The sequence below is a fragment of the Parasteatoda tepidariorum genome, chromosome 7 (genome assembly GCF_982258835.1).
Source record: "Parasteatoda tepidariorum strain Cologne lab strain chromosome 7, Ptep-v5.0, whole genome shotgun sequence".
NCBI classification, from domain to species: domain Eukaryota; kingdom Metazoa; phylum Arthropoda; class Arachnida; order Araneae; family Theridiidae; genus Parasteatoda; species Parasteatoda tepidariorum.
In genome coordinates this window covers 71,534,156-71,561,830 of record NC_141761.1, presented here as the reverse complement: position 1 = coordinate 71,561,830, position 27,675 = coordinate 71,534,156, and the positions used below count along the sequence as shown (strand labels likewise).

General features: G+C 26.9%; 1 protein-coding gene across 7 annotated transcripts in view; it reads left to right on the top strand.

Annotated features, from left to right (window-relative positions):
* LOC107448524 (cilia- and flagella-associated protein 251) overlaps positions 1 to 27,675 on the top strand; it is a 42,750-nt gene that overhangs the window by 4,411 nt on the left and 10,664 nt on the right. For 6 of the 7 annotated variants that reach the window (XR_011637257.2, XR_006227482.3, XM_087168043.1 and 3 more), the window contains exons 3-19: positions 5,079 to 5,225; positions 6,240 to 6,343; positions 7,194 to 7,302; positions 7,558 to 7,635; positions 10,123 to 10,200; positions 12,977 to 13,030; positions 13,635 to 13,761; positions 13,835 to 14,009; positions 15,082 to 15,153; positions 15,421 to 15,603; positions 18,051 to 18,110; positions 18,562 to 18,644; positions 19,689 to 19,828; positions 20,912 to 21,130; positions 21,874 to 22,017; positions 23,598 to 23,680; positions 25,439 to 25,586. Coding sequence is in view for 5 of the 7 variants with exons in the window: in XM_087168043.1 (XP_087024169.1) it covers positions 5,079 to 5,225; positions 6,240 to 6,343; positions 7,194 to 7,302; positions 7,558 to 7,635; positions 10,123 to 10,200; positions 12,977 to 13,030; positions 13,635 to 13,761; positions 13,835 to 14,009; positions 15,082 to 15,153; positions 15,421 to 15,603; positions 18,051 to 18,110; positions 18,562 to 18,644; positions 19,689 to 19,828; positions 20,912 to 21,130; positions 21,874 to 22,017; positions 23,598 to 23,680; positions 25,439 to 25,586 (2,004 nt within the window). In the remaining 2 variants the exon portion in view is untranslated. The remainder of the gene's footprint in view (positions 1 to 5,078; positions 5,226 to 6,239; positions 6,344 to 7,193; positions 7,303 to 7,557; positions 7,636 to 10,122; positions 10,201 to 12,976; positions 13,031 to 13,634; positions 13,762 to 13,834; positions 14,010 to 15,081; positions 15,154 to 15,420; positions 15,604 to 18,050; positions 18,111 to 18,561; positions 18,645 to 19,688; positions 19,829 to 20,911; positions 21,131 to 21,873; positions 22,018 to 23,597; positions 23,681 to 25,438; positions 25,587 to 27,675) is intronic. The other variant, XM_043057030.3, reaches the window with a different exon arrangement.

The following is a 27,675-nucleotide window of genomic DNA, read 5'->3' as shown; positions in this document are numbered from 1 at the left end:
AACGAATAGCCCCTGATAAATTTTGTGACTAAAAAACCTGATTGATTTCCGGATTTTAGAAACACCTTCTAGTTTTACTATTCAATCAAATTGGTTTCGATGTCTTTCATCCCACCTATCTCATTAGTGATTCAGCATATTTTGATATCATTTTTGTTTCGTTCTTACTTAATATTAATTTGTTTGTGACAATTATTTTTTAAACACATTTTTGCGAGAAGCTTAAAATATAATATTGAGGGTATTAACTGAAATATTATTATTATTATTATTATTTTTTGTATGCTTCTTTTACTTACATATCATCCACACCGACAAGTAATTGTCTGCTCTAAATACTGTGATAATGTAAAATGAGATAGCCAAACAAAACGTACGGAGTTATTTAAATTCATGTTTAAAAGTATTAATTGTTTTTTTGAATTGACAATTTCAGTCATCTTTTAGGTATTTAAAACTGCAGCATATCACATGAAAGTATTAAATATATTACATAATAATGTAAAATAAAAGAGAATTCTGATCCTTAGGAACAGATATTAAATAGTCTCATCATCGAATGATGGAGCACAATTACCTTTTAAACAAATTTAAAAAAATTTTACTTTTTAAACTAAAAATTTGCTTATTTTTAAATAATTTATTAATACTCAAATTGTTGAAAAGATGATATGATAACGAAGCTTTTTATTTTATTCAGGCATTTATTTATATTTTTTTCATTTATTTTTATTTTATTAAATTAAATGCACACGTTTAAAATAAAAGCAAAGCTGTCAAAATTTCATATATAGTTTCGATTTACAATTTTAAGAAATTGTTTCGACCTTGATTTGGAAATTTAAAAGTCTTATTAATTAAAAATTTGAGAAGCCTTATTAACTTTAGACACATAATAACAACAAAAATCAGGGAGTTAAAAATAGAAACGAATATGATCAATAAACAATAAAATCATAAGCAAACTAAATAAATTAATTTTGTGTACGAAATATAATATTAAAAATTAAACATATTTCATATTTAGGGGAAACGTGGAAAATTTGATCATACTGGAGTTTTAAAAAGTTTTTTTCTCGTGTTTAAACATTTGTTTAGTTGATGATCATTTGATTTCAATGCTCGATTAAACAAAATCCTATATCGTTTCTGTCTATTAGCAGTAAGTAAATTAAAATAAAATTACATTTGTTATCTCAATTTCATCCAGAACAGAACAAATCAAGAGTTTTGGCAGACAGGCCAGTCAAAGAGGGAATTGAATATTGGCCGGCCATTTAAATAAATAAACAAAAAAATCACAACATATATATAAAAAACTGCGCAAACCTTTCATGTTTTCCCTAACCACAACCAAAATTGATATAATAAAAACACTTGCTTACCTCCAACGCGAAAGATTTATGTCTTCTTAATATCCAACGAAAATTTGATGTAGAAATTCCAATTCACGGATTCTCTTACGATTAATTTGAAAAATAACAAAATAAAATCAACTACAAAAGTTAAGCAAATAAAACTATTGGGCTAGTTGAAATATTTAAGATGATTAAAAAAAATGCTTTTATAAAAAATTAAAAAAAATATATACATTTTCTATGAAAGAAAATTTAGAATTGAACGAGGCCCAATTTAAAGGCACTATGGAAATCTCAAGACAGAGTGACCCAATGGAATTCTAAGAAGACTCTCCCCCTATTACAGTCCAAGAAATTTTTCTTCCTAGAAATTTATGAGCAGAAATCAGACAAAGGGGTGTTTCTGTGGATATCTGATATTTTCGAAGTTAGGAAAAAAGAGCCCCGAGGCAATATAAAGAAGCTAAAGACATTTTCCCTCAGTGTAAGGTGAGAAGGCTATTTGACAACTCTGTGGGTGGTAGCTACGAAAGTGGGGATATTTTCATTAGTGAAAAGAGCTTTTTATTGCTCTTTTAGTTAGAAAAGTGAAGAGTAACAATTTTATATTTGTAAACACTGCGATTAGATTTTGAAAAGAATCCAACAGTGTAAGAAAGAAAAAAATATGTATATTATGGGCTTCAGAGGGCCTCAGCTCTGAATAAAACTTTAAAAAAAAGAAGAAAAAAGTGGGGTTTGGGGGCCCTCTTAAGTTATAAATAATAATTGAGTTAGAATTTAAAAAAAAAACAATTAATGCAATGAGATTTTAGACTTTTGGGGGCCCCATTAGAACTCGGGGCCCTGGGCCAGGGCCCACTTGGCCCATCCTTAAAAACGGCTCTGACTGAATGTTTTTCCTACAAAATACATTTCTAATTTTACACTACTTTTTTACATGAAGACTAATTGGAATTATATAGTATTTTTTTCTATTTTAAGATAGTAAATTTATATTAATTAATAAAATGAGAGTACTAATCCATTCCGGGATCCATAAAAACTTATTACTGAATTGCCTACATAAGTATTTTATGTAGCTATTACCACAAAACTTATTACCAGAATACCAGTAGCCCCTCTAAGAGCTCTTACCATAATGGGTTCTTCCCAACTTCGTCTGTTTGGTCACGTGGTGTTGTAATGCCCGACCGACTACGTCCATTGCTTACAATGCAGACGCATAATTTAAACTGAATTTTACTTTGTTGTTCCTTTAAAAAAAATTTCTTTTTGCATAAACTTTTCACTTTATTTTGTAAATAGATATTTGCAAAGAAATTTTTTTTCCTATTTCGTAATAACTAAGCTTTTATTTCTTATTATTCTATAACCGTCTTGTATCTTTCACATTTGTGTTTACTTTTATCTTTTATTAAAAACACTTTAATATCTTATTGTTGCTATGCTTTAATCTAAATCTTGTAAATAATTAATCTTCTGTATAAATTTATTTTAACGAAGCTTTTTCTGCGCGTTTTACTTTTCAGTTTTTTTATCCTTAATTGTCGGGATTTGCTAGCAACTATAACACATTTTTTCTTTACCAATAACTAGAGGTAGGCAAATTTTTAATTATATTGTTTAATATTAATGATTATATATAGTGATATTGTGCTGTATCAATGATTATAAGGATAGATGCATCATATAAACTTTTAAATCTGTTAAACTTGTCTTTAGTGTTTGTTGAAAACAACAGTAAACTAACCTTTGTTTTGGATGTTTTCTTAATTTCAAATGCTTAAATTGAATTTTTTAATGCTTATTATCCCCCACAAAGTCAACAAATTCTACGTTACTCACAAAATTTTCTAAAAACTTCTTAAAACCATTAGTATTTTCATTCATAAACATAGTATCACTGTTGCAATTCTGTCTACTTTCGTTTATTTTCGCTCTGTAATTCAAAATTGTCAATGAATTAAAATTTGTAACATATTACGGTGTTTCACTAAGTTTATACATAGTGTTATTTGTACAATTAAAGAAATTAAAAATAGAGAGAACAGAAGATTATGATTATCACACTGTAGAAACACGTGTTGGTATTGGAATGTTTATTCCTACACCCCCGGGAGTGTGACGTCACGTGGGAAGAGCCCATAAGTAAAGTATCACCGGCATCAATAACAGCTTGGAAATTTTTTATGGCTCCTGAAAACTGAATAGTACCTAAATAAGTTAATAAGTCTTCAAAATCTTTAAGTTAGTAATGAACCCATTTTATTATCATTCAGGTTTATATTTGTATGTTTGTTTATAATTTATTTAGTTGGTTGTGTTTTTTTCCTCAACATAGTGCTAAAAATGGAATGAAATGTTGCTAAAATTTCAACTTACAATTTGATAATTTAGTTTGAAACAGAACGGAATGGGATGATAAAATAATTAATCTTTTGTTATTGAATAAATATGATTATGTTGGTTTGATTTACTATGTGGTATAATTAACTAGTTATTTTTCCTTTTTAAAATAGTAAACATTTAAAAATATATATATGTATTCAATGTAATTGCAAATAAGCAATGCCAAGTGTCCAGTTGTTACTATTGCAATTACACTAAGAAATTACATATGCTCACCTTACTTAATTCATTAATTCTCTGAAGAAATCCTCATTTTAAATCCTTAAACCTTAGATTTGTGAGTGCAGCTCGATACATATTTTTTTATAACTTAAACTTATGAGTGTGTGTGTCTGATTCACTGTGTTTTGAAATTAAGCAGTCATGATTTTGGGATTCTACTTCAAATGTGCATTTTTCCATTTTTTATTAATCTATTTTTTTACTTCTAATTTTTTAAAAAAAAATTGTTTTCTACTTCTAATTTTTTAAAAAAAAATTGTTTTCTACTTTTTTTTGTTGTTGTTAAAAGTAATTTATACAGTTCAAACTGTGGGCAATTGGAAAAAAAAAAAAAAAACTAAACTAATAACATGGAGAAATGAAACTGTAAAAGAATTTTAAATGTTTGAATATCCAGAAACAGCTTTCTACATCTCCAGCCTTTTTTCGGACATGCTTTAGCATTGATTATATGTATATATATTTGTTAATCTGTTTCAAACAAAAAAATCTTTATTTTTAATGATATTTCCCTTCTCTTAATTTTACTGTTTATTTGCTGATTTTCCAGAAAGTAAGTGCAAATCTCCATTTATCAATTTTTTAAAATCAAAAGTAAATTCAAATGGAAGCAGAAAGTTATTTAATATTGTGTTGTCAGATTGGTTGTTCGTTTGGAGACACATACTGATCTGTGAAGGGGCTCGGGGTAGTACAGCTGAAGTCTCGAGGAAAAGTCTGCTTTCTTCTTTAGTCTACAAGCAGAAGCAGACAAATGCTAAGCCGCTTAATATTTTCTTTCAGAAAATAAGTTTATATATGTTAGAAAAGTTGAGCATTAGCCTTTTTATATGATTTTTTCTTTGGTTTTGCTCTGTCCTGTGATTTTATGATTGTCTTTTGAATGATGTAATGAAGTACAAAAAACACCTAAAATTTTTAAAACAAAACAAAATTTAAAATTTTTTAAGAATTTAATATTTTTTTCAAAACATGATGACTGCTTTAGTGCATATTAAAAAAAAATTTTTTTTTAGCTATTTGTATTTCATTGATGTACTTAAGTGTTTGTTTTGCATTTTAACTTAATACAATATTCTTTTATAGAAATTAAAGTGGGTATTTGGATATCAAACAAGGGTCTTCCCTGTTAGTTTATCTTCTCCATCTCTGAAAAATGTTTTCTTTGTTGCTGGTGCTACAGGAATTTGTTATGATTGGATTAATTGCACACAGCATATGTTATTTGGTCATGTAAGTTTTTATTTTTAAAATAGTTTTAAATTGTATTAATAATATTTTGAAAAAAAATTATTAATTAATTATAATTAAAATTGTTAATTATAAAATTGAAAATATTTTGAGTTTCCAATTGTCAAAATATACGCAAATACCAAATTCTCCACTTTTTTCAAAATATTTAATATAATAGTAGAGAATTAAAAACTATAATACTAAATTTTGAAGAATTTTACTTTTCTCAACTTTTTTAAAGGTTAACCACAATGAAGTTGTTCTAAAGTTGCATTTTATATGAGAAATATTTACATGCATTATTAAATAACTTTAAATCAAATAATTATACTCTGTTCATTGAGGATTGATAGCAGAAATAAGTATATAGGTTTGTTGTTTATAGCTGAAATTACCTACTTCTGTTGGTTTCTAGCTGAATTGGTAATTATACCTGAATTGGTTACTAAACAGAATAGAGCTGAAGGTTTGCCACAACCTTGGCACCATTCATTCAAAGATAATGTTCAGTTTTCACTAAATAACAAAATGTAAGACTTAATTTGTATTTTTACAAGATAAGTTTTGCCTGCAAAGTAGTCTAGTAAGTTAGGTTTTTTGAATGTGTGTGTATGTATATATTTATATTTTAGAATTGCGTGGTATGTTTTCTGATATACCATTTTTCTACTTCATGTTTATGTTTATATATATATATATATATTCATGTTTTACCAACTTTCTGATATATTGATATCATATAATGATTTCTAAAATTAAATAAATTTTTTTTTTAAAGAAAACTCTTTTAAATGTAAAAAAATTTAAAAGGTTTTTTTTTTTTGTATGAAAAATATATAGTGAAATAAAAAAGGGGCAAACAAGAAATATATTAGGTTAAAGTAGGTTCTTTTTCTATTATGAGGATAGTAGATACATAAGGAATTCAAGATTGTTTGTGGTATCAAAATTTGATATATGCAGTTTTAATAAATTTGTTTATAATAAAATTTAAGTCATCAATTCTTTTTTCAGACCACTGACATAACTTGTGCTACAGTTAGTGAAAATAAGACTTATTTAGCTACTTCAGCAAGTGGATCTGAAAACACCATTATTGTTTGGAATTTAAAAACAAAGTAAAAGTGTCTTATCTATCTAGAAAAAAAATATCTTAGTTATCTTTTTATAGTGTATGTTTCATTCTAGGAATTTAGTTGACTATGCTATGGCAAATAATTGGTTTTATAAGATTTAAAAAATGTTTAAAAATGCATTACACTTAGAAGAAGTGCTTACTTTTTTTTAAAAAAAAAGGTATTAGTTAACTTTTATTTTTATTCTTAAACTATGACAGTATTAGACAATTAGGCTTTAGGATAATAAAAAGTTGAAATTTTTTAGTCGTATTTTGTCATATTAATACGTACATAGTTTAGTCTTATTATTACATACACATGGAGGTTCTTTAATCGTTTCTATCAAAGCAAGTTTTAATTAAAAAATGTATTTATATCATTTAATTAAATTTTTATTAAATCTACTAAAGTCTCTAGTTACTCCTTTATACAACACATGCTATAGTTTTAACCCGACCCACGATATTTTTGTAAGTAATATGTTTTGTGTTTGTAAGAAATAGAATGTAATTGTATATAAGGGAAAGCACATAGGTCAGTATATTGTAGTTTAAAGATACCTGAATTTTAGTCAACAAAGGTTTGTATATATATATAGATATATTTTAAAACAAATATTGCTAATTTTTAAGTTTTGATTGATGTAATGCTTCTGAATGCCTAAAATTCTATATTATAGACACAGAAATTATTAAACAAAAGAGATTTGAAAACACTTTAGAATTTTTGAATCCTGCTAATTAATTATCTCGAGGAAAATATTAAAAAAAAAACTCTTTTAGATTTTTTCTTTTATTGTAAATTTTTTTTTTATTTCCATTCATTCTATTTTTGTGTTATTTGTAATTAGGAATAAGATATTTTGCCTCTCTGGATATTTTTCTGTGGAAAGTGTGATATGGATTACATTTTCTTTGAATAACAATATATTGATGACTTTAAGTGATGGAAAACCACAAGTAAACTACATTTTCTGAATTTATATTTCATCACTTTCAATAATTTTAATTTTAAATTCAGAAATGTTTTCTTTTATATCTATTTAAAAATGTTTTCTTTTATTGCTGGTTTTGTTTTTAATGTTGCGCTAAAGCTGTGCTAATAGCCTATTGGCAATGACCTAGCATTCATTTTTAATGATGGTCCAAAAATTTTGTGATTTATAATTTGTTTTCTTTAGAGTTATAATAAACATTATTTTTTTCTTTAATTAGGGTCTTGCTTTATGGGAATGGAAATCGCAAAGTACAACTCCCTTTTGTTCATATAAGTTTAAAGCTAATAAATTTCAGGTGAATATTTTCTTAGCAGATTATTTGTATTAAAGTGACGTTTTAATTTATTTCAATATTTGTAATTGCATTTTACAAATGAATGATTCTAATTTAAGTTGTGGTGTTAGTGCTAAATCTTATATTATTCCTAGCAAATGGTTAGAACTTATATAGAATTTTGTAAAAGTTTCAAGAATTAAGTATTCAATATAAAATATATGTGTGTCATAAATAAATAAAAAACAACTAAAGCAATTATTTTTATGCTAATCGTTAAAAACATTTTAATATAACACAGTAAAAAGTTGTAAGTGATACATAATAAATGTTTATGTACAGTGTTTTCAATACAGAAAAAAAATGGTAGAGAATTTCTCACCCTTCCTCAAAAACAGAGTGAGATTTCAAAAAGTTAAGTGACATTTCTAAAAACTAAAAAAAACACGAGTAGACTTGAAAAAAAAAATTTCTTTAATTATAATACATTTTTAACATCTTATAATTTCTAAACCATTGAATATTTTCTGCATCATCGTATGGAAAATGTTCTATATTTACTTTTTCATCAGCTATTCTCATTAAGTTGCTCAAATGCTCATCAGTCAATCTGTTACAATATTTTGTTTAATTCGGTTTTAGGTGCTAAGTGACCTTGCAACAGATGCTGAACTATTCGGAATCACTAATTAAATTTGTAGCATTTGTGCTCACATTTTCCTATCCTCTACATCTACCAGCATAGGGTTTTTAATTATTTCTGTTTTAGAATAGTGAAGTTCGTTGAAGTTATTTCCATGTTCATTCTTTTTGTTAGGTCTTCCTGTATAGTTTTCACAGACTTCAACTTTTATAAATTGCTGTAAATTGTCGATGAGGAAGTTTGGTAAATCATTAACAACTAAAAACAGAGCTAACTTTAAACAACTATGTTTAAAGTAGTTGATAAAGGACTCATTTTTTTCCCTCAACACTTGTCGTAGCTGTTTTCATGTTTTTTTCAAAATGGCGAAAAACGAAATTTTTTCCAAAATTCGAGGGATTCGCGCATTTTAAAATTAATAGAGTGCTCGAACTTCTCACGTTAATAATTTTTTAATGCGAGAAATGAAAAAAATATGCGAGATTCTCGCGTTCTCGCTCTGTAGTGAAAACACTCATGTATATTATAATGCATATTAAAATCTGACCCATTTCTTGGGGAAGACTCTGAACAAACCATGATTATGATGTATATGAACATTTTTATGCAACTACTTTTGTGTTTATCTCTGAAGAACTTTCTACAATAAGGAAGAAAAAATTTTTAACATGAAAAGCTGAAGTGTAATTTTGTTATTAAAAAGAAAGTGCTTAAAAATCTTTTTTTGAGTGCTTAAATAAAGGGTCTTATTTTTTGTTTAAAAATTTGGTTCAACTCTATGTTCATTCGGGATAAACTAAATTCTAATGCAAAGTAAATTATTAATCAAATCTTATAACATTCACCACCAATATTTTGAAGGTCTCTCCCAATTTGGTTTATAATGAGGTTATCTCTATCTTGCATCTGCGATAGGTCTTGTTATTTAGCGAAATGAGTTCCTAGGTTTTTCTGAAAATTTTCTTTTGACCATGTTATCAGAGCAAAAACACCATCCAGGAGTTAACAGTTCGTCTAATTTTGAGGGCTGAAAGAACAGAAAAAAAGACCCCAAAAGAATAATGTTAGTAAGTTAAAATTTTAAACTCTGGGCAATAATGATCTGATTAATCGGCCCAGTTCTTATTTCAAGAGTAACGAATAATGAACTGATTGAGCTATAAGAGATGGTATTGGGGTGCTGTTGCGTGATATTTGCAAACTTCAATACCACTCTCAAACTGCAGAGATATGCCTTAAATTAGTCGCAGAAGAAGCAGCGATTCAACTGTGTAATGATTCGTTTAATTACAATTCTTGTAATTGGGCAGTTATAACTATTTTCACTTAAGCTTTTTTATAGTATTTTATTGTTACTCAAGATTTCTTACTGATAATATAAAAATTTTGCATTGAAATTTAAGAATTTTCTATAATTCTTGTACTAACTCTTGTCAATAACTCTTGAAAATTTTTCACTGTTGTATATTGAAATAAACATTCAAACATGTGTTAAAAATTGAACTAAAATGTTCTGTTAACACCTTGTCATTTTGGTGTTAAATAGGATCCTCAAAATACTGTCTGATTAATTTAAAATTGTGCCTAACCCTAAATTAACACCTAATTCAACTTTATTTTACTATTGAATATTATGAGAAATATTTGAGTAAATGATATCGAAATGCTCAATTTTTTGATTTGCTTGACTTTTTGTGCAATAGTGAACTCGCAAGATGTTTTTCAAAAATTCTTAAATTGGGTATTTTTCTTACTTAACATTAAATGCAACTTTTAGTCACTATTGGATTTTGAGATTTGATTTTTTTTTTTAACTGTACCTTATTATTTATATTAAATGAAAGAAAATTACTTTCTGTTTCTAGCACCATGTGGTTTTTCACCCTAATGACTCTTCTCATTTTGCTTCTACAAGTGAAGATAATGTTTATTTTTTCGAAAAGGTTTGTTCATTTTATTGATTTTGTATCAGTTTCATTTCAGACAAATAATTTTAGCTTATTTAATTTTGTGTTAATTACGCTTTTCATCATAAATATCATTTCAAGTAAGCCGGTATTAAATGATATACGCTAGGCAATTTTATTTGCATACTTTAATGTCAATTGTTGAGATGTCATCTTATTACGGTCATGAAAATCTTAATATTTCTGATATCAGTTTATATTTGATTTATGAGAAATTCACACAGCTCTGAAATTGGTTCATGATTCTTATTTTCGATTTTCGTTTTTAAAAGCTTTTAAAGGTGCTTTTTTTTATTGGGTGTTTCTAAAAAGTGCTTAATTTTCCCTTTTTGAAAATGGGATTTTTTTCTTTACCTTGTCGATTTTTGCCACGTATTGTGCGAAGGCGTGCTTTTTACACAGTTCTATTCAATGTTTTAACAATTCATTCAACCACAATCTATTTCGGCGTACCGTCGGTCCATAGTGTATGAAAGCGCCAATCATTTTACATGTTTGAGGAAATACAGTAGAGAACCAATTAACCGGTATGCTCGGGACCATCGCAATCCCGGATGTCTGAATTTCCCAGTTTTCTGGATCGGTCAAAAGTGCGGTCAATGGATGTTTTATCAAACCCAAATTACAAGGAAAAAGTTAAACATATTTAAAAACAGGGAAAAAACGAAAAGATCTCCTAAATTAAAGAAAATGGTAGAAAAATAACATTTAAAAGGATAAAAACATTTGCAAATTTAGACAAGAAAAACAAGTTGAAAAAATACAAAATTTGCATTTTTATTTTTTGATAATAATTTAAATCTCCAAATTAACTAATATGAAACAAAACCAATAATTAAAAAACGCAATATATTTCATACCTAATTATACTGGCGGGGGAGGATGAAAAGAAAACTTATTAATCTAAATAAAAACAACACTTGAAAATTATGGAACGGAAACGATATTTAAAAAAGGCACTAATATAAGTATTAAAATCTCGAAGAGACAGGATATAAGATAAACGGAATTAAAAAAAAAAAAAAGAAACTTAATGATAAAATTTATTAATAAAAAAAAATTATTTATTGAGTACAAAATTTATCCTAAAAGAAAAAAAAAAGAAAAAAAATTAAAATTTAAAAAAGAAAAAGAAAAACTTCTAGCTTATTTATAAAATAATCGCCTGCTATTATTAACAAATAATTATATGCTTAAATTAATAAACAATCTTCTCCTTTTAGTTTATTTTTTTGTTAAAAGACTATTTTTAAGGAAAGCAGATGTGATTGCACATCAAGAAAAACTTTCTAATGATATCGCATTTCTAAGAAATCAGAATTTATTCAACAAAAAAATATTGTTTTGTTAATTGATGTCAAATGGATGAATATAACTGGTGATTAAATAATATAATGCATTATCGGAAATAATAAAACAATTCACCATAATAAATAACAAAACTGAGTAACTGAAGTGGATGATTTAAAATAAATCTCACATTTCACCTTTAAAATCAATACTCTTAGCCAGATGTTTCAAGTTCCTTAACTCAAACATTCATTGCTATGCCTGTGCAATGAATTTTCCCCACCCCCTCGTAAATCAAAGAGAAAACGAAATTAGCTTGCCACTCCTTTAAGTTTGATTGATGGCAGCTTATCAGAAAAAGAAAATAAGCACAGGAGAAAATAAAACATTTGTTCCTTCCCTGTCCCCTCTGGATCTAATGATCTTCAAGGTCAGGGTAAGAATTGAAGTTCCTCTGGGCAAGTGAGGAGAAGAATTCCCCCCTTTCCCTCTACTCAACTTTAAGGATGAGTCAAATTTCCGCTTTTTGCTTTTATTTTTATTTTTTATAATCATTATAGTACTTTAAAACTGTTTCATTGTGCAACTCTGCTACATTTTGCAAGATATTCTAAATTTCAGACTTCATTTTCCACTCTGTGATATCGAACCGAAAAGTCTCTTGATCATTTCATAATGGCTAATATAATCAAGAAAAGAGTTCTTCGTCAGAAACTAGTTATTTTATAATGGTCATGTAAAGTCTTTGAGAATTACTTTGCATTTTATAAATGTATATAATGCTTAAAAATATTTTTTAAGTGCTTAAAAAGCACTTGAAAGGTGCTTATTTTTTGTTGAAAGATTTGGCTACGCACCCTGTGGTTACTTGTCTTAAAATTTATAAAAAATATAGTTATAACAATATTTTAATTTTTTGTTCTTATTTATTTTAGCACTATTTTAGTACAATGATACTTAATAAGTGAAACACCTAGAGATAGACTTTAGTTGTAGCTTTGATTTTTTTCATGCAAATATGTAAAAACACATTAGAAAATTATGTTTTCCACAATTCAGATATTGCTCATCGGATTGCTTCAAAATTAAGAATTAACAGAATGTGTTTTATTTAAACAATCTCACATTATGTTTTTAAGGAATAACATTTCCATCTGAAATATAAAATAATATACTTAAAGTTAAGCTGAAGATTTTGTGACCCAGCTTTATCAATGAAAATGTAAGTCTTTTGAAATTTGAGATTATATAGCTCTATCTTAAATTAATAAAAAATATTATTTTCTTTAGAAACTCTTAATGTTAATAAATATCAGAAAAAATATATGCTGAGTATTTTTTGGCAAAATTAGCAAAATTTATTTATTTATTTTTATTATAAAAGAGAGTAGTAGTTTTTTTGGGATATTTTTATTTTTTTTATTTCATAATATTTAGAATTTAATTGAATCCTTTTTTACAGAATGAAAATGGTTTATTGTCATCTGCTGTAGATTTAAAAGCTCTGTATGATGAGGTATATATTTATTTACATTGAGGTTTTAAAATTTTAATTATAAAATAAATTATAGAACAATTTTCATTGTTCAATAGTTTTTTCAATCGAATATATTTTTAGTAAATATATTTTTCAATAAAATTACATTCAAAGATTTCAAAATTCATTCATTTAATATACTTACTAAATTAAAATAATTTAGTAAATATATTTTTCAATATATTTTAAGTGGTTCTAGTGCAATATAATTGTTATGAAATCTGAATATTAAATGTCCCTAAATAGTTATGTATGTCACTGCATGCTATTTTAAGTAATTGAAGATTATTAATTAGCTTACCTTAGTTTGGTAAGAAAACTTAGTAAATTGTGTGTTATTATGATTTTCTTAAAAACTGAACCATTTCCTAATTTTTTTGATCAAGTTGGTAATAATTTACTCTTAAAATTATACACGTTATAAAAAATTTTAGCTGCTATATTTTTTTAAAAAATAATTTTATTTTTGCTATTTGTAAATTATAATAACTACCAGCATTTAGGGTAGTTGTGCAGTTTTTTTTAAAACATATGTAGTTCTTATTAAACCAAAATTACTGATATAACTTGTCTATATTCATAGAAAATGTGTTTGAAGGCTGGAAATTTCACTCAGACTGCTTTTAGTGTAATGTCAACTTTGGCTTATACTGGAACTTCTAAAGGCAAAATTGTTGTTTGGGGACTTCCTCTCTACAAAACCAAAACAGGTACTGTGGGCTTCAATTGATTGTAATTTTATAAATCATACCAGTTTAAAGTAGTTAGTTACTTTTTCTGTAGAAAGTTCAACATCATTACTGACAGTAAATCCAGAAGAGAGAATATGTCTTCGTATGGTGCAAGTTATTACAAGCAGAAGTAGTATTTCCTTTCTGACTGTCATTAAAGAAAATATTGTTATTGGAACTCAGGATAGTCATATTTGCTTTTACAGTGAAACTTTTAAATTAATCTGGTAATATTTTATTCATAATTATGTTCAACCCCACAAATTTAGCACTCTGCTAATTTCTGTCTGTATTATCTCAGCAAGTTGCATTTTTTTTTATATTTTGTTTTTTTCTTGTAAAAATCTCATACTTACCTCATACTCTCAAGAAACTCATGTAAAAAACTTTTTTACTCATGTGAAAATGTTCCATTTGATTATTTATTCACTGAACTCAAAATGAACAAATAATTGCAAAGTATAAAACTGCGAGACAAATAAACACAGTGCATAAAGCCACAGAAACGTCTGCAACTGACGCACACGAGAACGAGGCTGAAACCAGTATGCACTTGCTCGTGCATCAATTGGTTAACATTGTATTGCAATACGTTAAAAATCAATGCAAATGGGAAGTATATAAAAGATCTGAATAAAAACCCATTATATGTATGTTTAAATATAAAAGTATTGCATATAAACTCATGCAAAAAAAGTAATTATTAAAAAATTACAGTGCGTCTAATGATTTGGCCAGGGACTATATATGCGTGTGTGTGTATATATATGTATATACATACATACATACATACAATGCAGTTTAAGAAACAAATGCAATAATAATGAAAATTGAAGAGAAAAAGTATAAAATACATAATTCCGTGTTGCGACAACGCTAAGCTATTAATGTCAAAATATTTGAACTATCTCTTTGAAATTAATGTTTTGTTGAGGGGGGGGATTTTTCATCATTTACATACATTTTTATTAAGTTACATTTTTATTTTACTTTGTATAGAACACAAATACATTCAGCTCAGTTTATACAAATTGGGGTTGAAATTGACTGTTGTTCTGTCAAACTAATCAGTGTTTCTCAATAACAGACAACAACTTTGCTTCAGGAGTCTGGCATTGAAAGGATTAAAGCGATTAAATTGTACTCTCCAATCTTTAACTTTCTATTTTAATATTTTTTCACTTACTTTTTTTGGCCCTTAACTTAAATTTTGTTTAATTTCTCTTATTTAGTTTTATTTTAAATTTTGAAAATTTTGGTGAATATATAATTTATACTCTGTAAATGTTTGATCTCTAGGTCTATTGATGTGGAAGATGGTCCAATAATGACTCTGTCATTTAATTTTAAACCAAGATTCACCTTTAAGGAGTAAGAAATAATTTTTTTAAATTTGCAATGGTGAATTTCTTTTTGATTGTCTACAAAGCAGTGAACTAGATAGATTTTAAATAGTACTTCATTTTAATAATTAAAAGAAAGTGTTTTGTTTTATTTTATTTATTTTTATTTTATTTTATATTTATTTTAATTTTATATTATGTATTTTTATTTTAGATTATTTATTTTAATTTTATATTATTTATTTTTATTTTATATTTATTTTTATTTAATTATTTTATTTATTTTATTTTCCAGAGTGGTTATGAGGGTTTTAGGAAAAAATGTGAAGAAAGAAAAATCTTTTGAAAAATTGAATGATTTTATGGCAAGCACTGCATATGGTTTAACTGTCTATGTTAACAGTAATACCAAGGAAATTCAAACAATTCTTTCTGGAACTGCTTCTACTGTCAAAACAGTTGTTGTTCACCCTCATTTGTAGGTATTTACTAACTTGTTTACTAGCATTATGCCTTATTTAAAAATTATATCATGTTTTACTTATAAAAGTATTTTTATTTAGTTTAAAGCAATATAAATTTTGATAAACTTAAAAAAAGATAAGATGGAAGAAAAAATTAAATTTTCTTGCGTCTATGATTAGATATATTTTTATATTTTTACTGTGCTCTGTGATATCTTTTTAAGTATGTTTTGGAATTTTTCTCATTAAGTCATATTCTAACTTATAAATAGAATAAGTTTGCCGGGTAACCATAGCAAACCCCCTCCTCTGCTCGTCTGTGCATGGTCCGATCGTCAGGCAGTTGAACAAGGGATACAGAGGAGAGCAGACGTAAATAAATGCTCTGGTTATGTTACGATGATTTAGTTTTAATGTACATATTCTATCTTGTTTAATTCTTAATAAATAATTTTTATCTTACATTCGCCATAATTTCTTCCTATGAATTTAAAAAGAACCCTACAAAGTTATTTTCTGTAAGACTTACGTAAAATCTATATTTATTAATTATTGTGGGGCTTACAAGGTCTAGCCTAGTCGTAGTATATATATATATATATATATATATATATATAATCTTATTGAGAAATTATTATTCACTTTTATATGTGGTAATCCTTAGTTAGAGCATTCTCCAAAAAACTTATCCAATGTTTATAATTATTTTAGGATATTTTTAGAGTTGTATTATTATATAAATGTTACAATTAATACCATAAGTTATTTTAGTGCTTTTATATAAAATTTTTTTCCTTGACTCTTTACCATGTCTTCAAATATGAAAGACCTTGTTAATAGCCTTGTACAGTGCTGACTTTCAGGAGAGAATATTATAAATTCAGGAAATGCTAATAATAAATTTTGTTCCTAACTTTTAAACAAACTTTTATTTTCTTGCATTAAATTGTGCTTTTCCTTAAAATATTCCTTTAAATAAAATAAATGCTTATTTTAGAAAAGGTAAACGTATTGCAACTTAAGATGTAGCATAAATTTTCTCTTTTTATTTCTGACAGTCAATACAAATATGGACATTCTGACTTTGCGGAGAAAATATTCTTTGAGAAGGCAGTCAGATAGTTTTTATCCCCATTATATTCTACTAAGTTAATTACCATTCATTTTTTTGTTCTTATGTGATTGATTTTTCTTTAATGTTTGATTGTTTTTAATTGATATTGTTGATTTTCTTGTAGTTTTTGATAGAACTATTTTTTTTTATTTTTTTTTTTTTGGAGAAAGAAAAACTTAGTATAACCTTTGAAATGTATTGTTGAAAAACTATCTGAAATATGTGGCCTGAAAAGTATGCATTATTATAAGGATATCTCCAACTTTTAAAATGTTACAAGAGAACTATGAATATAAAATAATGGACATAGGTATTCATATCAACCTGCATAATGATAATAAATATCTGCATAATGAAAAAACAGAAGAGTCTTGAAGTTGAGACCAATAATATTAGAACTAAAATCGCTTATGGCAATTATAAAGCTTTTCCAAATTTGGAAACATTAATAAGGGATGTGTTTTAATTATCTGTACTTATAATAGTTCTTGCAAATTGAAGCTTCTCAAGTGTTGTTTGACTTCATTCAATTAGTTCAATTTTATTCAAAAGAAATAATTCAAAAACTTTTCTGTAAGTTTTTTTTAAAATTTTTTTGCTCAGAATTCTAAAATTGTTTTTGTGCTTTCTTTTTTATTGCTTTCACAATCGCCCTTAAATATTAAAAGTATCTATTATATGCCAAATCAATATTAAATATCCTTTTATAGTAAGATCTTAAAAACTGGGATAATTAGGTTTGCTATTTTTGTAAAGTTATTTTTGTTTTTATTTTCCAAATAGTTTATTATCTGAAAAAAAAAAATTTTTTTTTTCAAAAAATTTTTTTCTTGTGGAAAATTTTTCTAATCTACTAAAAGTAAATTTATATTCATGCATTATAAGAGCTGTATGAGTTAATCAATAATTTTTCCAATTTTGGCTTAGTTGTATAGCTTTTTTTATTTTTTTAAAGAAAACCTTTCTTTTTGACAGTTAACTTGATTTTCACATGCAGTGAGAAAGTAAATTCGGGGAAATTTTGACTGGTGGGATAACTGATTTTGCTGTCATTCCTCTTCATAATTTGGATGAACTATTGAAACTACATTAGGAAATTTGAGGAACTGTTTTTGTTTACGAACTCTAGAACTAATAACTGATTATATGTTCCTGTAGTGACTAATTTACCTTATGTTAATAATAGGATAAGTTTTTTTTTCTATATGTTTATTGTTAGCACCATTCTGAAGCTTTATTTGAATTTTTCGACTACATTTTAATGATTCTCTGCTCTAAATTAGTATTAAGATTGTTAATTTATAGAAGTGTCCAATTAAAGAAATTTCATGTTTTATTATTTAATAGGCCTTATATTTATTTTGGAGATGGTTTTGGAAATTTACAGAAGTGGAATTACAAAACAAAGTATGTTTTTTCTTTGAGCTATATACTTTTATTGAATGTCCTAGTAAAGAAAAAAATCTGCTATGTAAGAAAGAAACCAGATATTACCCCAAATTAAAGAAGCCGCCAATGGGTGGGTTAAATTAATAAATAATGGTCTGTGTGAAAAGTGGTTTATTTTCAGTATTTTCGATCAATTGACATTTCAAAAACTTTTTGTCATGCTATTTCATATTTATTTTAGTTCGCAGCTCCAATTTTATTTAAATTTTGACTTGAAATTTATTTAGTTTAGGATTTTGTAATGATTCAAAATTTTTTTTTTAAGATGAGGTTCATGTGAGTTTTTTATGTTAAGCTTTTAAATTTTTTCTTTATTAGGTAAATCAAATGTAGCAGTACCATTGTAATTGCTATTATTATTAATAATTTATTAATTAATAATTTAATGTTTTCTTTTTCTGACAACCAGGGTTATGGAGAAAAAGATTCTTTATAAAGATTCTAGTATTGGTGTAGAATATTTAATTGTTGACAGCAGTGGTAACTATTTAGGTCTGTAACAGTTTATTTGAATGTAACATTTTAAAAATTTAGTTAATTATGCCAAGTTAATCTGAAATTTTGTTTAGGAATTAATGTTGTATCAAAGCTTTTTATTCACTTTAATTTCAATTTTTCGTTAGTGATTGATTCATTAAATTCGTCTTTTATTAAGCATTTTTTATATTGAAGATGTTTAAAATAATGCTCCATCTGGCTTTTGTATTATCAAAAATGAAATTTGCTTTAAACAAGCTAGTTTCAATTAAACAGTAAAAATCTATTCAGTTTCACGGATATCAAATCATTCCTATTTCTTTCTTTCTTTTTTTTCGATTTCTTTAAATTCATGTTTAAACTCTAGAATTATATAAAAGTTTGAAAACTGTAAAAGAGTGCCAAATGTTTCTTTTATGGTTACAAATAATTTGTCTTTTTGGGACCATTAATTGGTTTCAAATAGCTTTTCCTGTTAAGTACATTTAGTTTTGTGTTATGGATGACTTCTTAATTTTATGCAACTTTTTTGTAGTTTGGTGGGGCCACACTACCCATATTTATGAAATAATATTTTCTCTCTATAATAAAAAAATTGCATGTGCTAGTTATCATTTTATGTTGCATTTTGTATCACAGCACAGACCATATAACATTAAAACAGAACATTTCTGAAGGTATATAGAGAAATGTACTGGGTATATGATGAAATAAGAAATTTTTATATTCAATAGTTGCTTATGATCATACAAGATAAACTCTGTTACTGGTGTGCATACGGATCTTCTAATAATTTAATTCTTCCAAACTGATAAATGTTTCTGAATTTTAATTGTCAAGATTTTAAGCAATTTAGCCCTGCTGAATGTTTCCATTTTTCTCTGTTCAATTATTTTACTATTTAATAATTTCGATATAAGAATCTGTTAGTCATATTAAAAAATAAATGCAGTTCCATTTTGAATTGCCAAAAACACATACTGCTTTTTTATAGTTCTGAAATTAAAATTGAAACTGTCCAAAGATGTCACATTATCTTTATTTAATTTTATTTTTCAGTTGGAGCTTTCACAGATAATAGCATAGTAGTTTTTGATTGTATCGCCCTATCTTCTAAGCCCTGTTTTGTTTATGATCAGATGAGATTTAAAACATCTGCTATAAAATTTTCTCCAGATCCTCAATATTTCATTGTTGTTGTAAGTATGATTTCCAGCTTAATTTTGGAAATTAAATTTTGTTTAAAGAAGTCTTAAATAAATTGTAATTCTTCTTCTATTGGCATGACAGTCCTTTGTTGGCCAGAGCCTTCCTTAGGACCTTCCTCCATTCTATATTGTATTTTTTAGTTTTATTTTCCTAGTGCCAGATTAATCTGGACATTGTAAGTGTTTTTGCAAGTGCCAACAATAAATAATGAAATATTACAGAATTATTCTTTTCCAGATAGTATTAATTTGTATGTAATTTTATTTTGTTTTATATGTTTTAATTTTCTCATTATTTTTAATAAAAACTTTTATTTATCAGTAAGTTTTTTAAAAGAAATGGTAAATTTAATGAGAGTGTTATCATTATATTTTGGAAAAAAATTCAAATGTACTGATAGGTCTAATTAAAGTGTTACACATTTGTGATTAGGAAAATTTTTAATAAATTACATTATTTGAATTAATTTTTTTCCATCTTCATTAAAATGTTGAAGTGAATTTGAAATTTTTTTCATAATATTTTAATTTTAAAAAATATTATTTTATGGCCAAGTTTTTAATTAAGTTTGTTACCATATGTTTAGAAAAACTTGTTTTAATGTTGATATTTTTATTATGTTCTTTTTCTTGCATACTCATATTTCTCCTTGTGTCGGATGTATTTTGAAATTTAAAAAAAATTAAATATACTGTTGGGAGATCATATTAAAATGTCGCATGATCTATGTAAATAGGAAAGCTTTAAAATGAATTACAAAAATAAATAAAATTAATGAAGTTCAAAAAAGAAGAAAAAGAAAATTCATAAAATTTGCTAAAATTTAAAAAAAAAATTTTATTGACCATTTTTATAAACTTTTTTATGTTCAGCTTGAAGGATTAAATGTCAAAATCTAAAAAAACGAGCAGCATTTTACCAATTAAAACTTATAAATCTTAAATTTGTATGTGGTGCTTTATTGAAAGAAATGTTTCAAAACTATTTTACTTGTTCTTATTTTTTTGAATATAAGTTTTCAGCTGTGTTATTTATTTCAAAGTTAAATTATATTTACTCTGTCAAATTTTCAGGATGATGGATCTTTTGTTACTCGCTTTCAATTGCATTTGCTAATACCCTCAGCCCTTGATCAAATCAAAGATGAGGGAAGCAGTTTATCTGAAGAGCCTTTATGGTGCTTTAAGGGCAAAACTCGTCAACACCGTGGTTATATTGTAAATACTCTTTTTAATGTCCCAAATGAAGGAGAAAACATATATTTCTTTACTCTAGGTGAAGATTTTTTAGTGGTAAGTGATCATTTTCTGAAAAAAAATTGTCACTAAAAGCAATTAAAAGTAAAATTTTTATTGTATACTAAGAATAATTTTTAATTTCATTGTTTATTTCAAAAATCCATTAATTACAGTTTATTTTGGCTTTAAAAGAAACATCCAATTTTTGAAAATAAAAGATTTAATAGTCCGTAAGCATTGTGTGTTATTTTTTTATTATTAATTTATCTGAAATTTTTTTAGACCTATGAAGCTTGTGAAATGATTCTGCTAAAAAAAAGCGATAATAAAATTGAGTGGCTTGCTCTGCCTAAATTATAAATGAAAGTGCGAGTAGAAAAATGATTATTCTTTAACAATGTATGAGGAATAGTTTTCTTTTTTTAAAAATTATCTACTCAGCCTAGTTATTGTTGGTAATCACACACTTATATGAATAAAAAGTAGTAGCAGAGATAAATATTGCATACCTATGTCTTGCGCATGGTCACTTGTGTTTTAAGTTTGAGTTTTAGTCCAATGAATATATGCATCAAACATATTTAATTGGTTAGCATTTTATTTATAAAATTATATGCTGCTTTGCTCATAATAATTTACCCACGTTTTGTGATTGTACCCTTTTTTGGTTATTTTGATTATTAGATTATCTGCAGTTGTTGTCCAATTCTATGATTAATATAGCTCTATGAGTTTACTGTATTTATTTTTTATCATTGACTCTTCTTTTTATATTTTACTTTTTAATTTTATTGCAGGTTCAATATAACATATCTTCTTTAAGAAGTAAAGACATAGAAGTAATTAAATTTATCAAGTTGGATAAAGCATCAGCTCCTATTTGCATGTGTTGGTACCCCTTGTATAATCTTCGTGAGCTTTTGGGTGTAACTAGTTCTGATGTTAGTATTTAACTTTTTTTAAAAATTTTATTACTATTAAAGTGAAAAATTTGTAAACATATTGAGCACATAAAATTATTTCAATTTATGTCATTTTAACCTTTACATTATAAAGTTACATTGGTGTGTTTTACTGTTAATTTGAAATGACTAATAAATTAAAAATGAGTTTTAGTATACTGATTATTAAACTCTTTTTTTTTGTTGAAAAAAATGGTATAATTGCGTTTTTTATTTGTTTTTTTTTTTTAAAAAAAAAAACCTTCTTAGTTAAATTGTTTTACTCTATTTAATTAAGTTTATTCCTGTACTTTGAAATATGCATGTGACCTCAACTGTTTCAGGCTCTTTGATTCATCGCTCATTCAAAATCTCATAAATTTTATGCATTTCAGAGAAAGTAACTTTCATGGATAGCCAGAAAGATTTTCATTTGTGAATGCAGAGCCATATTTAAACTCATTCACCCAATTGTAAACAGTTGCAAGCACAGAAGCAGATATGCCAATAATTTTTTATATCACATCTTTGATTACTTTCAGTGTTCAATTTTTAAAATAGAAATATTTAACTGCAAAAACTCAATTTCCCCCCCTTATCTACTCGCTCAACTATGATAATGTCACCAAGTACTACTTAAAGAGCAATCTAGTGAAAAATGACGATTTCTAAGAGAAAACCTGCATTTTTCATTCTTTACCTTTCAGATTTTCGAAGGATATATATTTTTTTACACCATTTTTTGTGTAATGCGAGAAATATTTATATTGAAGTATATCATATACAAATTGATTTCAAACTTGTTTTATGCATAATTATATTAAATTCAAATTGGTTGCAATGAAGTTTATTATATATTTGAATTAATTTTGTGCAAGAAAGTTTAGATTTTCTTTCAATATCTAAATACTTGAATCTAATACAACAGATAAAAATATAAAGTTCAACAATAAAAATATAAAATAAAAAGTTCAACATACTATTAGTTTGTTTTCATAAATAATAATATAACCTAAATAATAATAATAATTGTCTTTTTTACAGCAGATTCATAGATTTATATCATTTGACGATAATATTTCTTTCGCTTAATATCCTCGAAAAAGTTTTTGAAGGCAAAAGTCTTTAAAGACGTTCCATAAAGCCAATATAATCAATATGGATAAAAGAGAAAATTAATTGTTCTCCACAAGTTTTATCACTTTGTTTTACACTTTTTCATCTTCCTTTGACTTGTTGAGTGTTTTGGATGATATAAAGTAGGCAAAATGCTTTTCTCTCCTGTAAGTAAATTTTTTTTTAAAAACTTTTTCAGCCATAGAAGATCAAAATTTCTTTTAAACAAAGTCTAAAATTAACGAAAATTGAGACTAATTTTTATGAAAATATTTTCAAAAAGATTAAAGGATAAAAAAGAAAAATTAGAAGAAAAAAATGACAGCATTTGAAAAAAAAAATATTTGGAGAAATATTTATATCATAGCAAATTGAAGCTGTATCACATTAAATACTTTTTATGTGATTTTTTTGTAAAGTATGCACTTTTATATTTTGTTAAATCTTTTCTTTGGTGGTTTTAGGGAAAACTTCGTGTTTATGATATTGATACTGAGAATTTAGTACGGTTTGTTTCGTTGCCATCTTTTGGAGAACCATATAAAAAGTGAGTGTATAGTTAAGTTAAAAACTAATATGAACTCCAACTAATATGAAAGTAAATAGTATATATGACATTTTGTTGTCTATTATGGTAAAAATAAATGACTCAAATAGTATTTTTATGCTATTAATAATATTACATATTTTTAAGAATTTGACAGTTAGATCTTGTTAAATTTAAGCACTTTAAGAAATGTTTTTTCATACAACAAAACTATTTTATTCCACAAAAAATAACCATTTTAGCACTTTTTATGAGGCATTACCTTTTCATAAAAATAAATTTGAAATAAATTATTTATGCTTATGTATACAAAAATAGTAACTTCTACTTAGGAACAAGAAAGCACAGCTTTTTGTTCAAAGACAGTTCATTTTCGAAGGGAAAAAAAACTATTTCACTTAAATCGCTGAATTTTTTTAAAACTTTATAATAAATAGCAAAAAGGCATTGATTTTTATAAAAGACTATCAGTAACTGTTTAGTCTGCTAAGTCTATTGGTAATAATAACAACAGTACTAGAAACGATTTTGGTATGATTTTCGTTATTAAAATATTTGTTTACATACATAAACTTTCAAAAAATTATTTCAAAAATAGTTTGCACATTTTTTCTTTTTGAAATAAAGCAGTAATATTCTAAAAAGTAATATTGTAATATTACTTTTAATTGATATTGAGAGTAATATTGTAAAAATCAAAAATTTATTTACAGCAAAAAAGAAATCTTTTTATTTTCAAAATACCTTTCCTCAGATGGTCTCTAATGGTCTCATTTCTCAACCCACTTTTCAAAACAAGTTAAGAAGATTTTTTTTTGGAAGCTGTTTCAAGGAACCCTGCACTGCAGAAATAACATCCAAATCTATATTAAACTTTCTGTCACGGACATCTGCCTTCAGCATAAGAAGTCAGATATCACATGATAAAAAATCTGGACTGTACCTGGAATGTGGCATGATTTTAACATTGTATTAAAATACACATTGCACACTGAACAGAAGTAACAATATGCAGGCAAGCAAAATATGTTATGTTTTTTAACTCTAAATCATTGACTTCCAATTTTGCATTGCTACTAAAAGCTACTCTTGAAACAAGCATGAAACTAGGGAAATAAAAACGTCTATATCGTTTAGTATATTTATAAACATTTTGTTAACATTTTTAAAAAAAATCGCCTGCACTTTTATTTTTTAGTTTGCAGAGTATTTTACATAAAAAAAATAATAACTCTTCGTTTTTATTGAATGCCCTTTGTACCTTTTGATGAGTACCTTTCAATGATACCATGCAAGTTTCCTTTTATTGCTGAAGCTGTGAATTAGCAATCACTTTCAAGAGTGTAGTGCACTTTATTATTGTTATTTTTTTTTACAGAAATTAAACATTTTTCTCAAATTTGCAATAATAAAAATTGTGTTGATTTATCTTTTTAATTGGAAATTAAAGTTTAAATATTGAAATTATTATCAATTGAAAATTGAAATTATTATTAAAATGAAAATAATAGTAATGTAAAGGTCAATACTATTATGTGACAAAATGAAATATTTACAGTGCCTTTATTAGTTAATTTTTTCTAATTATTTTATGAATAGTTTTTAAAAAGATTTTTCATTTTAGAGTTAAATTGTTTTGCTATTTTTGTATGATTTTCAAATTTAAATAAATATAATTTTTTTTTATTGGTTTAATTCTAAAAGAAGTATTTCCCAATCAATTATTTTTTTTAAATAACAGATTTTTTGTTCATATAGGAATTTATATTTAAGCTATCTTGATGATGATATTGGCAGTGATGCAGAGTGTCTAATGTTTTATTCTGCTCATTTGATTGGTCTTACTAAATTTCCGGTTGATGGAAATCCTTATTCCAGTTTAGCCATCCCATCACATATTAAAGGAGTAAGAATGGTTTTGAAATATTTAAATTTTTTTTAACTTGCAAGATTTGCTTTTTGGGATGACAACTAATATTTATGTGATTAAACAAGCATCTGAAACAAGTTTAAACGTTTCAAAAACTCCTGGTGATTGCTGAGAATGAGAAATTCATGAAATAAAGATAGACAGTGTTGCATAAAATCAAAATTTTACTTTAAACACAATATACAGGTATAAGACAAAATAATAGGAACACCTGTGAAAAATGAGAATATTTTATTAATAAGGAGTTGGGCCACCTTTGGCCTGAATGACAGCTTGCATTCGACGTGGGATTGACAAATAAAGGTCTTGAACAAAGTTCATTGGAATTTGCAGCCATTCCTCTTGCAGAGCTGTCTCGAGTTCAGAGAGTGTGCGTGGAGCGCGGACTTTTTTCTCCAAAAAACCCCACAAAGGCTCAATGATATTGAGATCAGGGGACTGAGGACACCACGTTAGATGGTCCACTTCATTATTATGCTCATTTAACCATGTTTGAACACAGTGAGACGTGTGAACAGGGGCGTTGTCATCTTGGAACACAGGACGTTCTCCCGGAAAGAGAGTATGAAGCATAGGGTGAAGATGATCTGCAAGAATGCTTCGATAATGGTCCCCTTTGACCATCCCCTCAAGACAATGAGAGGCCCCAATCCACGGGTAGATATAGCGCCCCACACCATCACAGAACCACCTCCATGTTTCACGGATGGAACCAGGCAGTCAACATGAAATGCTTCTGCTGGCGTTTGCCACACGAACACACGTCGGGTGGTCTGGAATAGTGTAAAAGAGGATTCATCAGACCAGATGACTTGTTCCCATTGCACTTGTGTCCATTTTAGGTGGTCTAGGCACCACTGTAGTCTCTTCAAAGCATTCCTCGCTGAAACTAACGGTTTTGGAATAGCTACTCTACCATGAATGTTAGCAGCATGCAACTCCCGTTGAATAGTTTTCTTGGATACAGGGTTCTGAAGGTGAGTATTAATCTCGGATGTTATCACTGGCAGTGTAGTCTTGCGTTTTCGAGCGACTGTCCTCTTCATCACCCGTCTATCACGGTCTGGCAACTTTGACTTCCTGCCGCTGTTGTGCCTCGCCGAAGACACCTTACCCAACTTTGTGTATGCTGACAGAGTCCTTGATACAGTGGTCCTTGAAACACCTACAAGGTTCGCTGTTCTGGACATGGACGCTCCAGCCAGACGAGCTCCGATTATCCTGCCTCTTTTAAGGTCAGAGAGGTCGGACATAATCTCGTTTTGCTAGAAACAGATTTTTCTCATGCAAATCTCACAATGCCAAAAGCTAGACAGATACCTTGCCTTTCATCACCACTAGGTGGCCCATTCTTGCGACACGTGCCTGACGCTTATTGGACGGTCGAGAACGACTTCATTCTTTCACAGGTGTTCCTATTATTTTGTCCTTTACCTGTATAATTAATATATATTAGGGTAAAATCCTAGGATACTTTACATGCTTAGCATGATTTTGAAAGATGTTGTAAAAGCCAAACTGACACGTTTATGCATGTTGCCAAACTGTTGACGATGATGGAATGTCATTTTTACTATTTCCGCCAAGAATTGGTCTAGGCAAAAACATAGAAAATCGTAATCTGCAAATGGCAACAACAGAAACCTATCATGAAAAAAAGTATGCCTGAAAGGCAGTAACCAACTGAACCTTGCCAAATGTACAACTACAGATTGCAAACTTGCCCTCCCAAACATCGTCAATGATGTAAATTCCACCATATATCGTATACTAGGTTTAAGCCTGTATATTAAAAAACTTATATTTTAAAAAATTATTGCTAATTTATTTGAATTCTTTCAAAATAAATTATAATGTGTATGTAAAATCTTTTTTTGCCATATTTTTAATTTCTTAAGTTATGTAGACATTTTGAATATCTAATATGGGCATAGGAAAAATTCATCCTATTGTAAAATTCTGATTTCTCGAGTTTAAATTAGTTCTGACATTAAATTAGGTCTTTTTAGCTTATCAGAGACCAATAAATTCACATAAAGGATTTTACAAAATTTTTATATTTCAG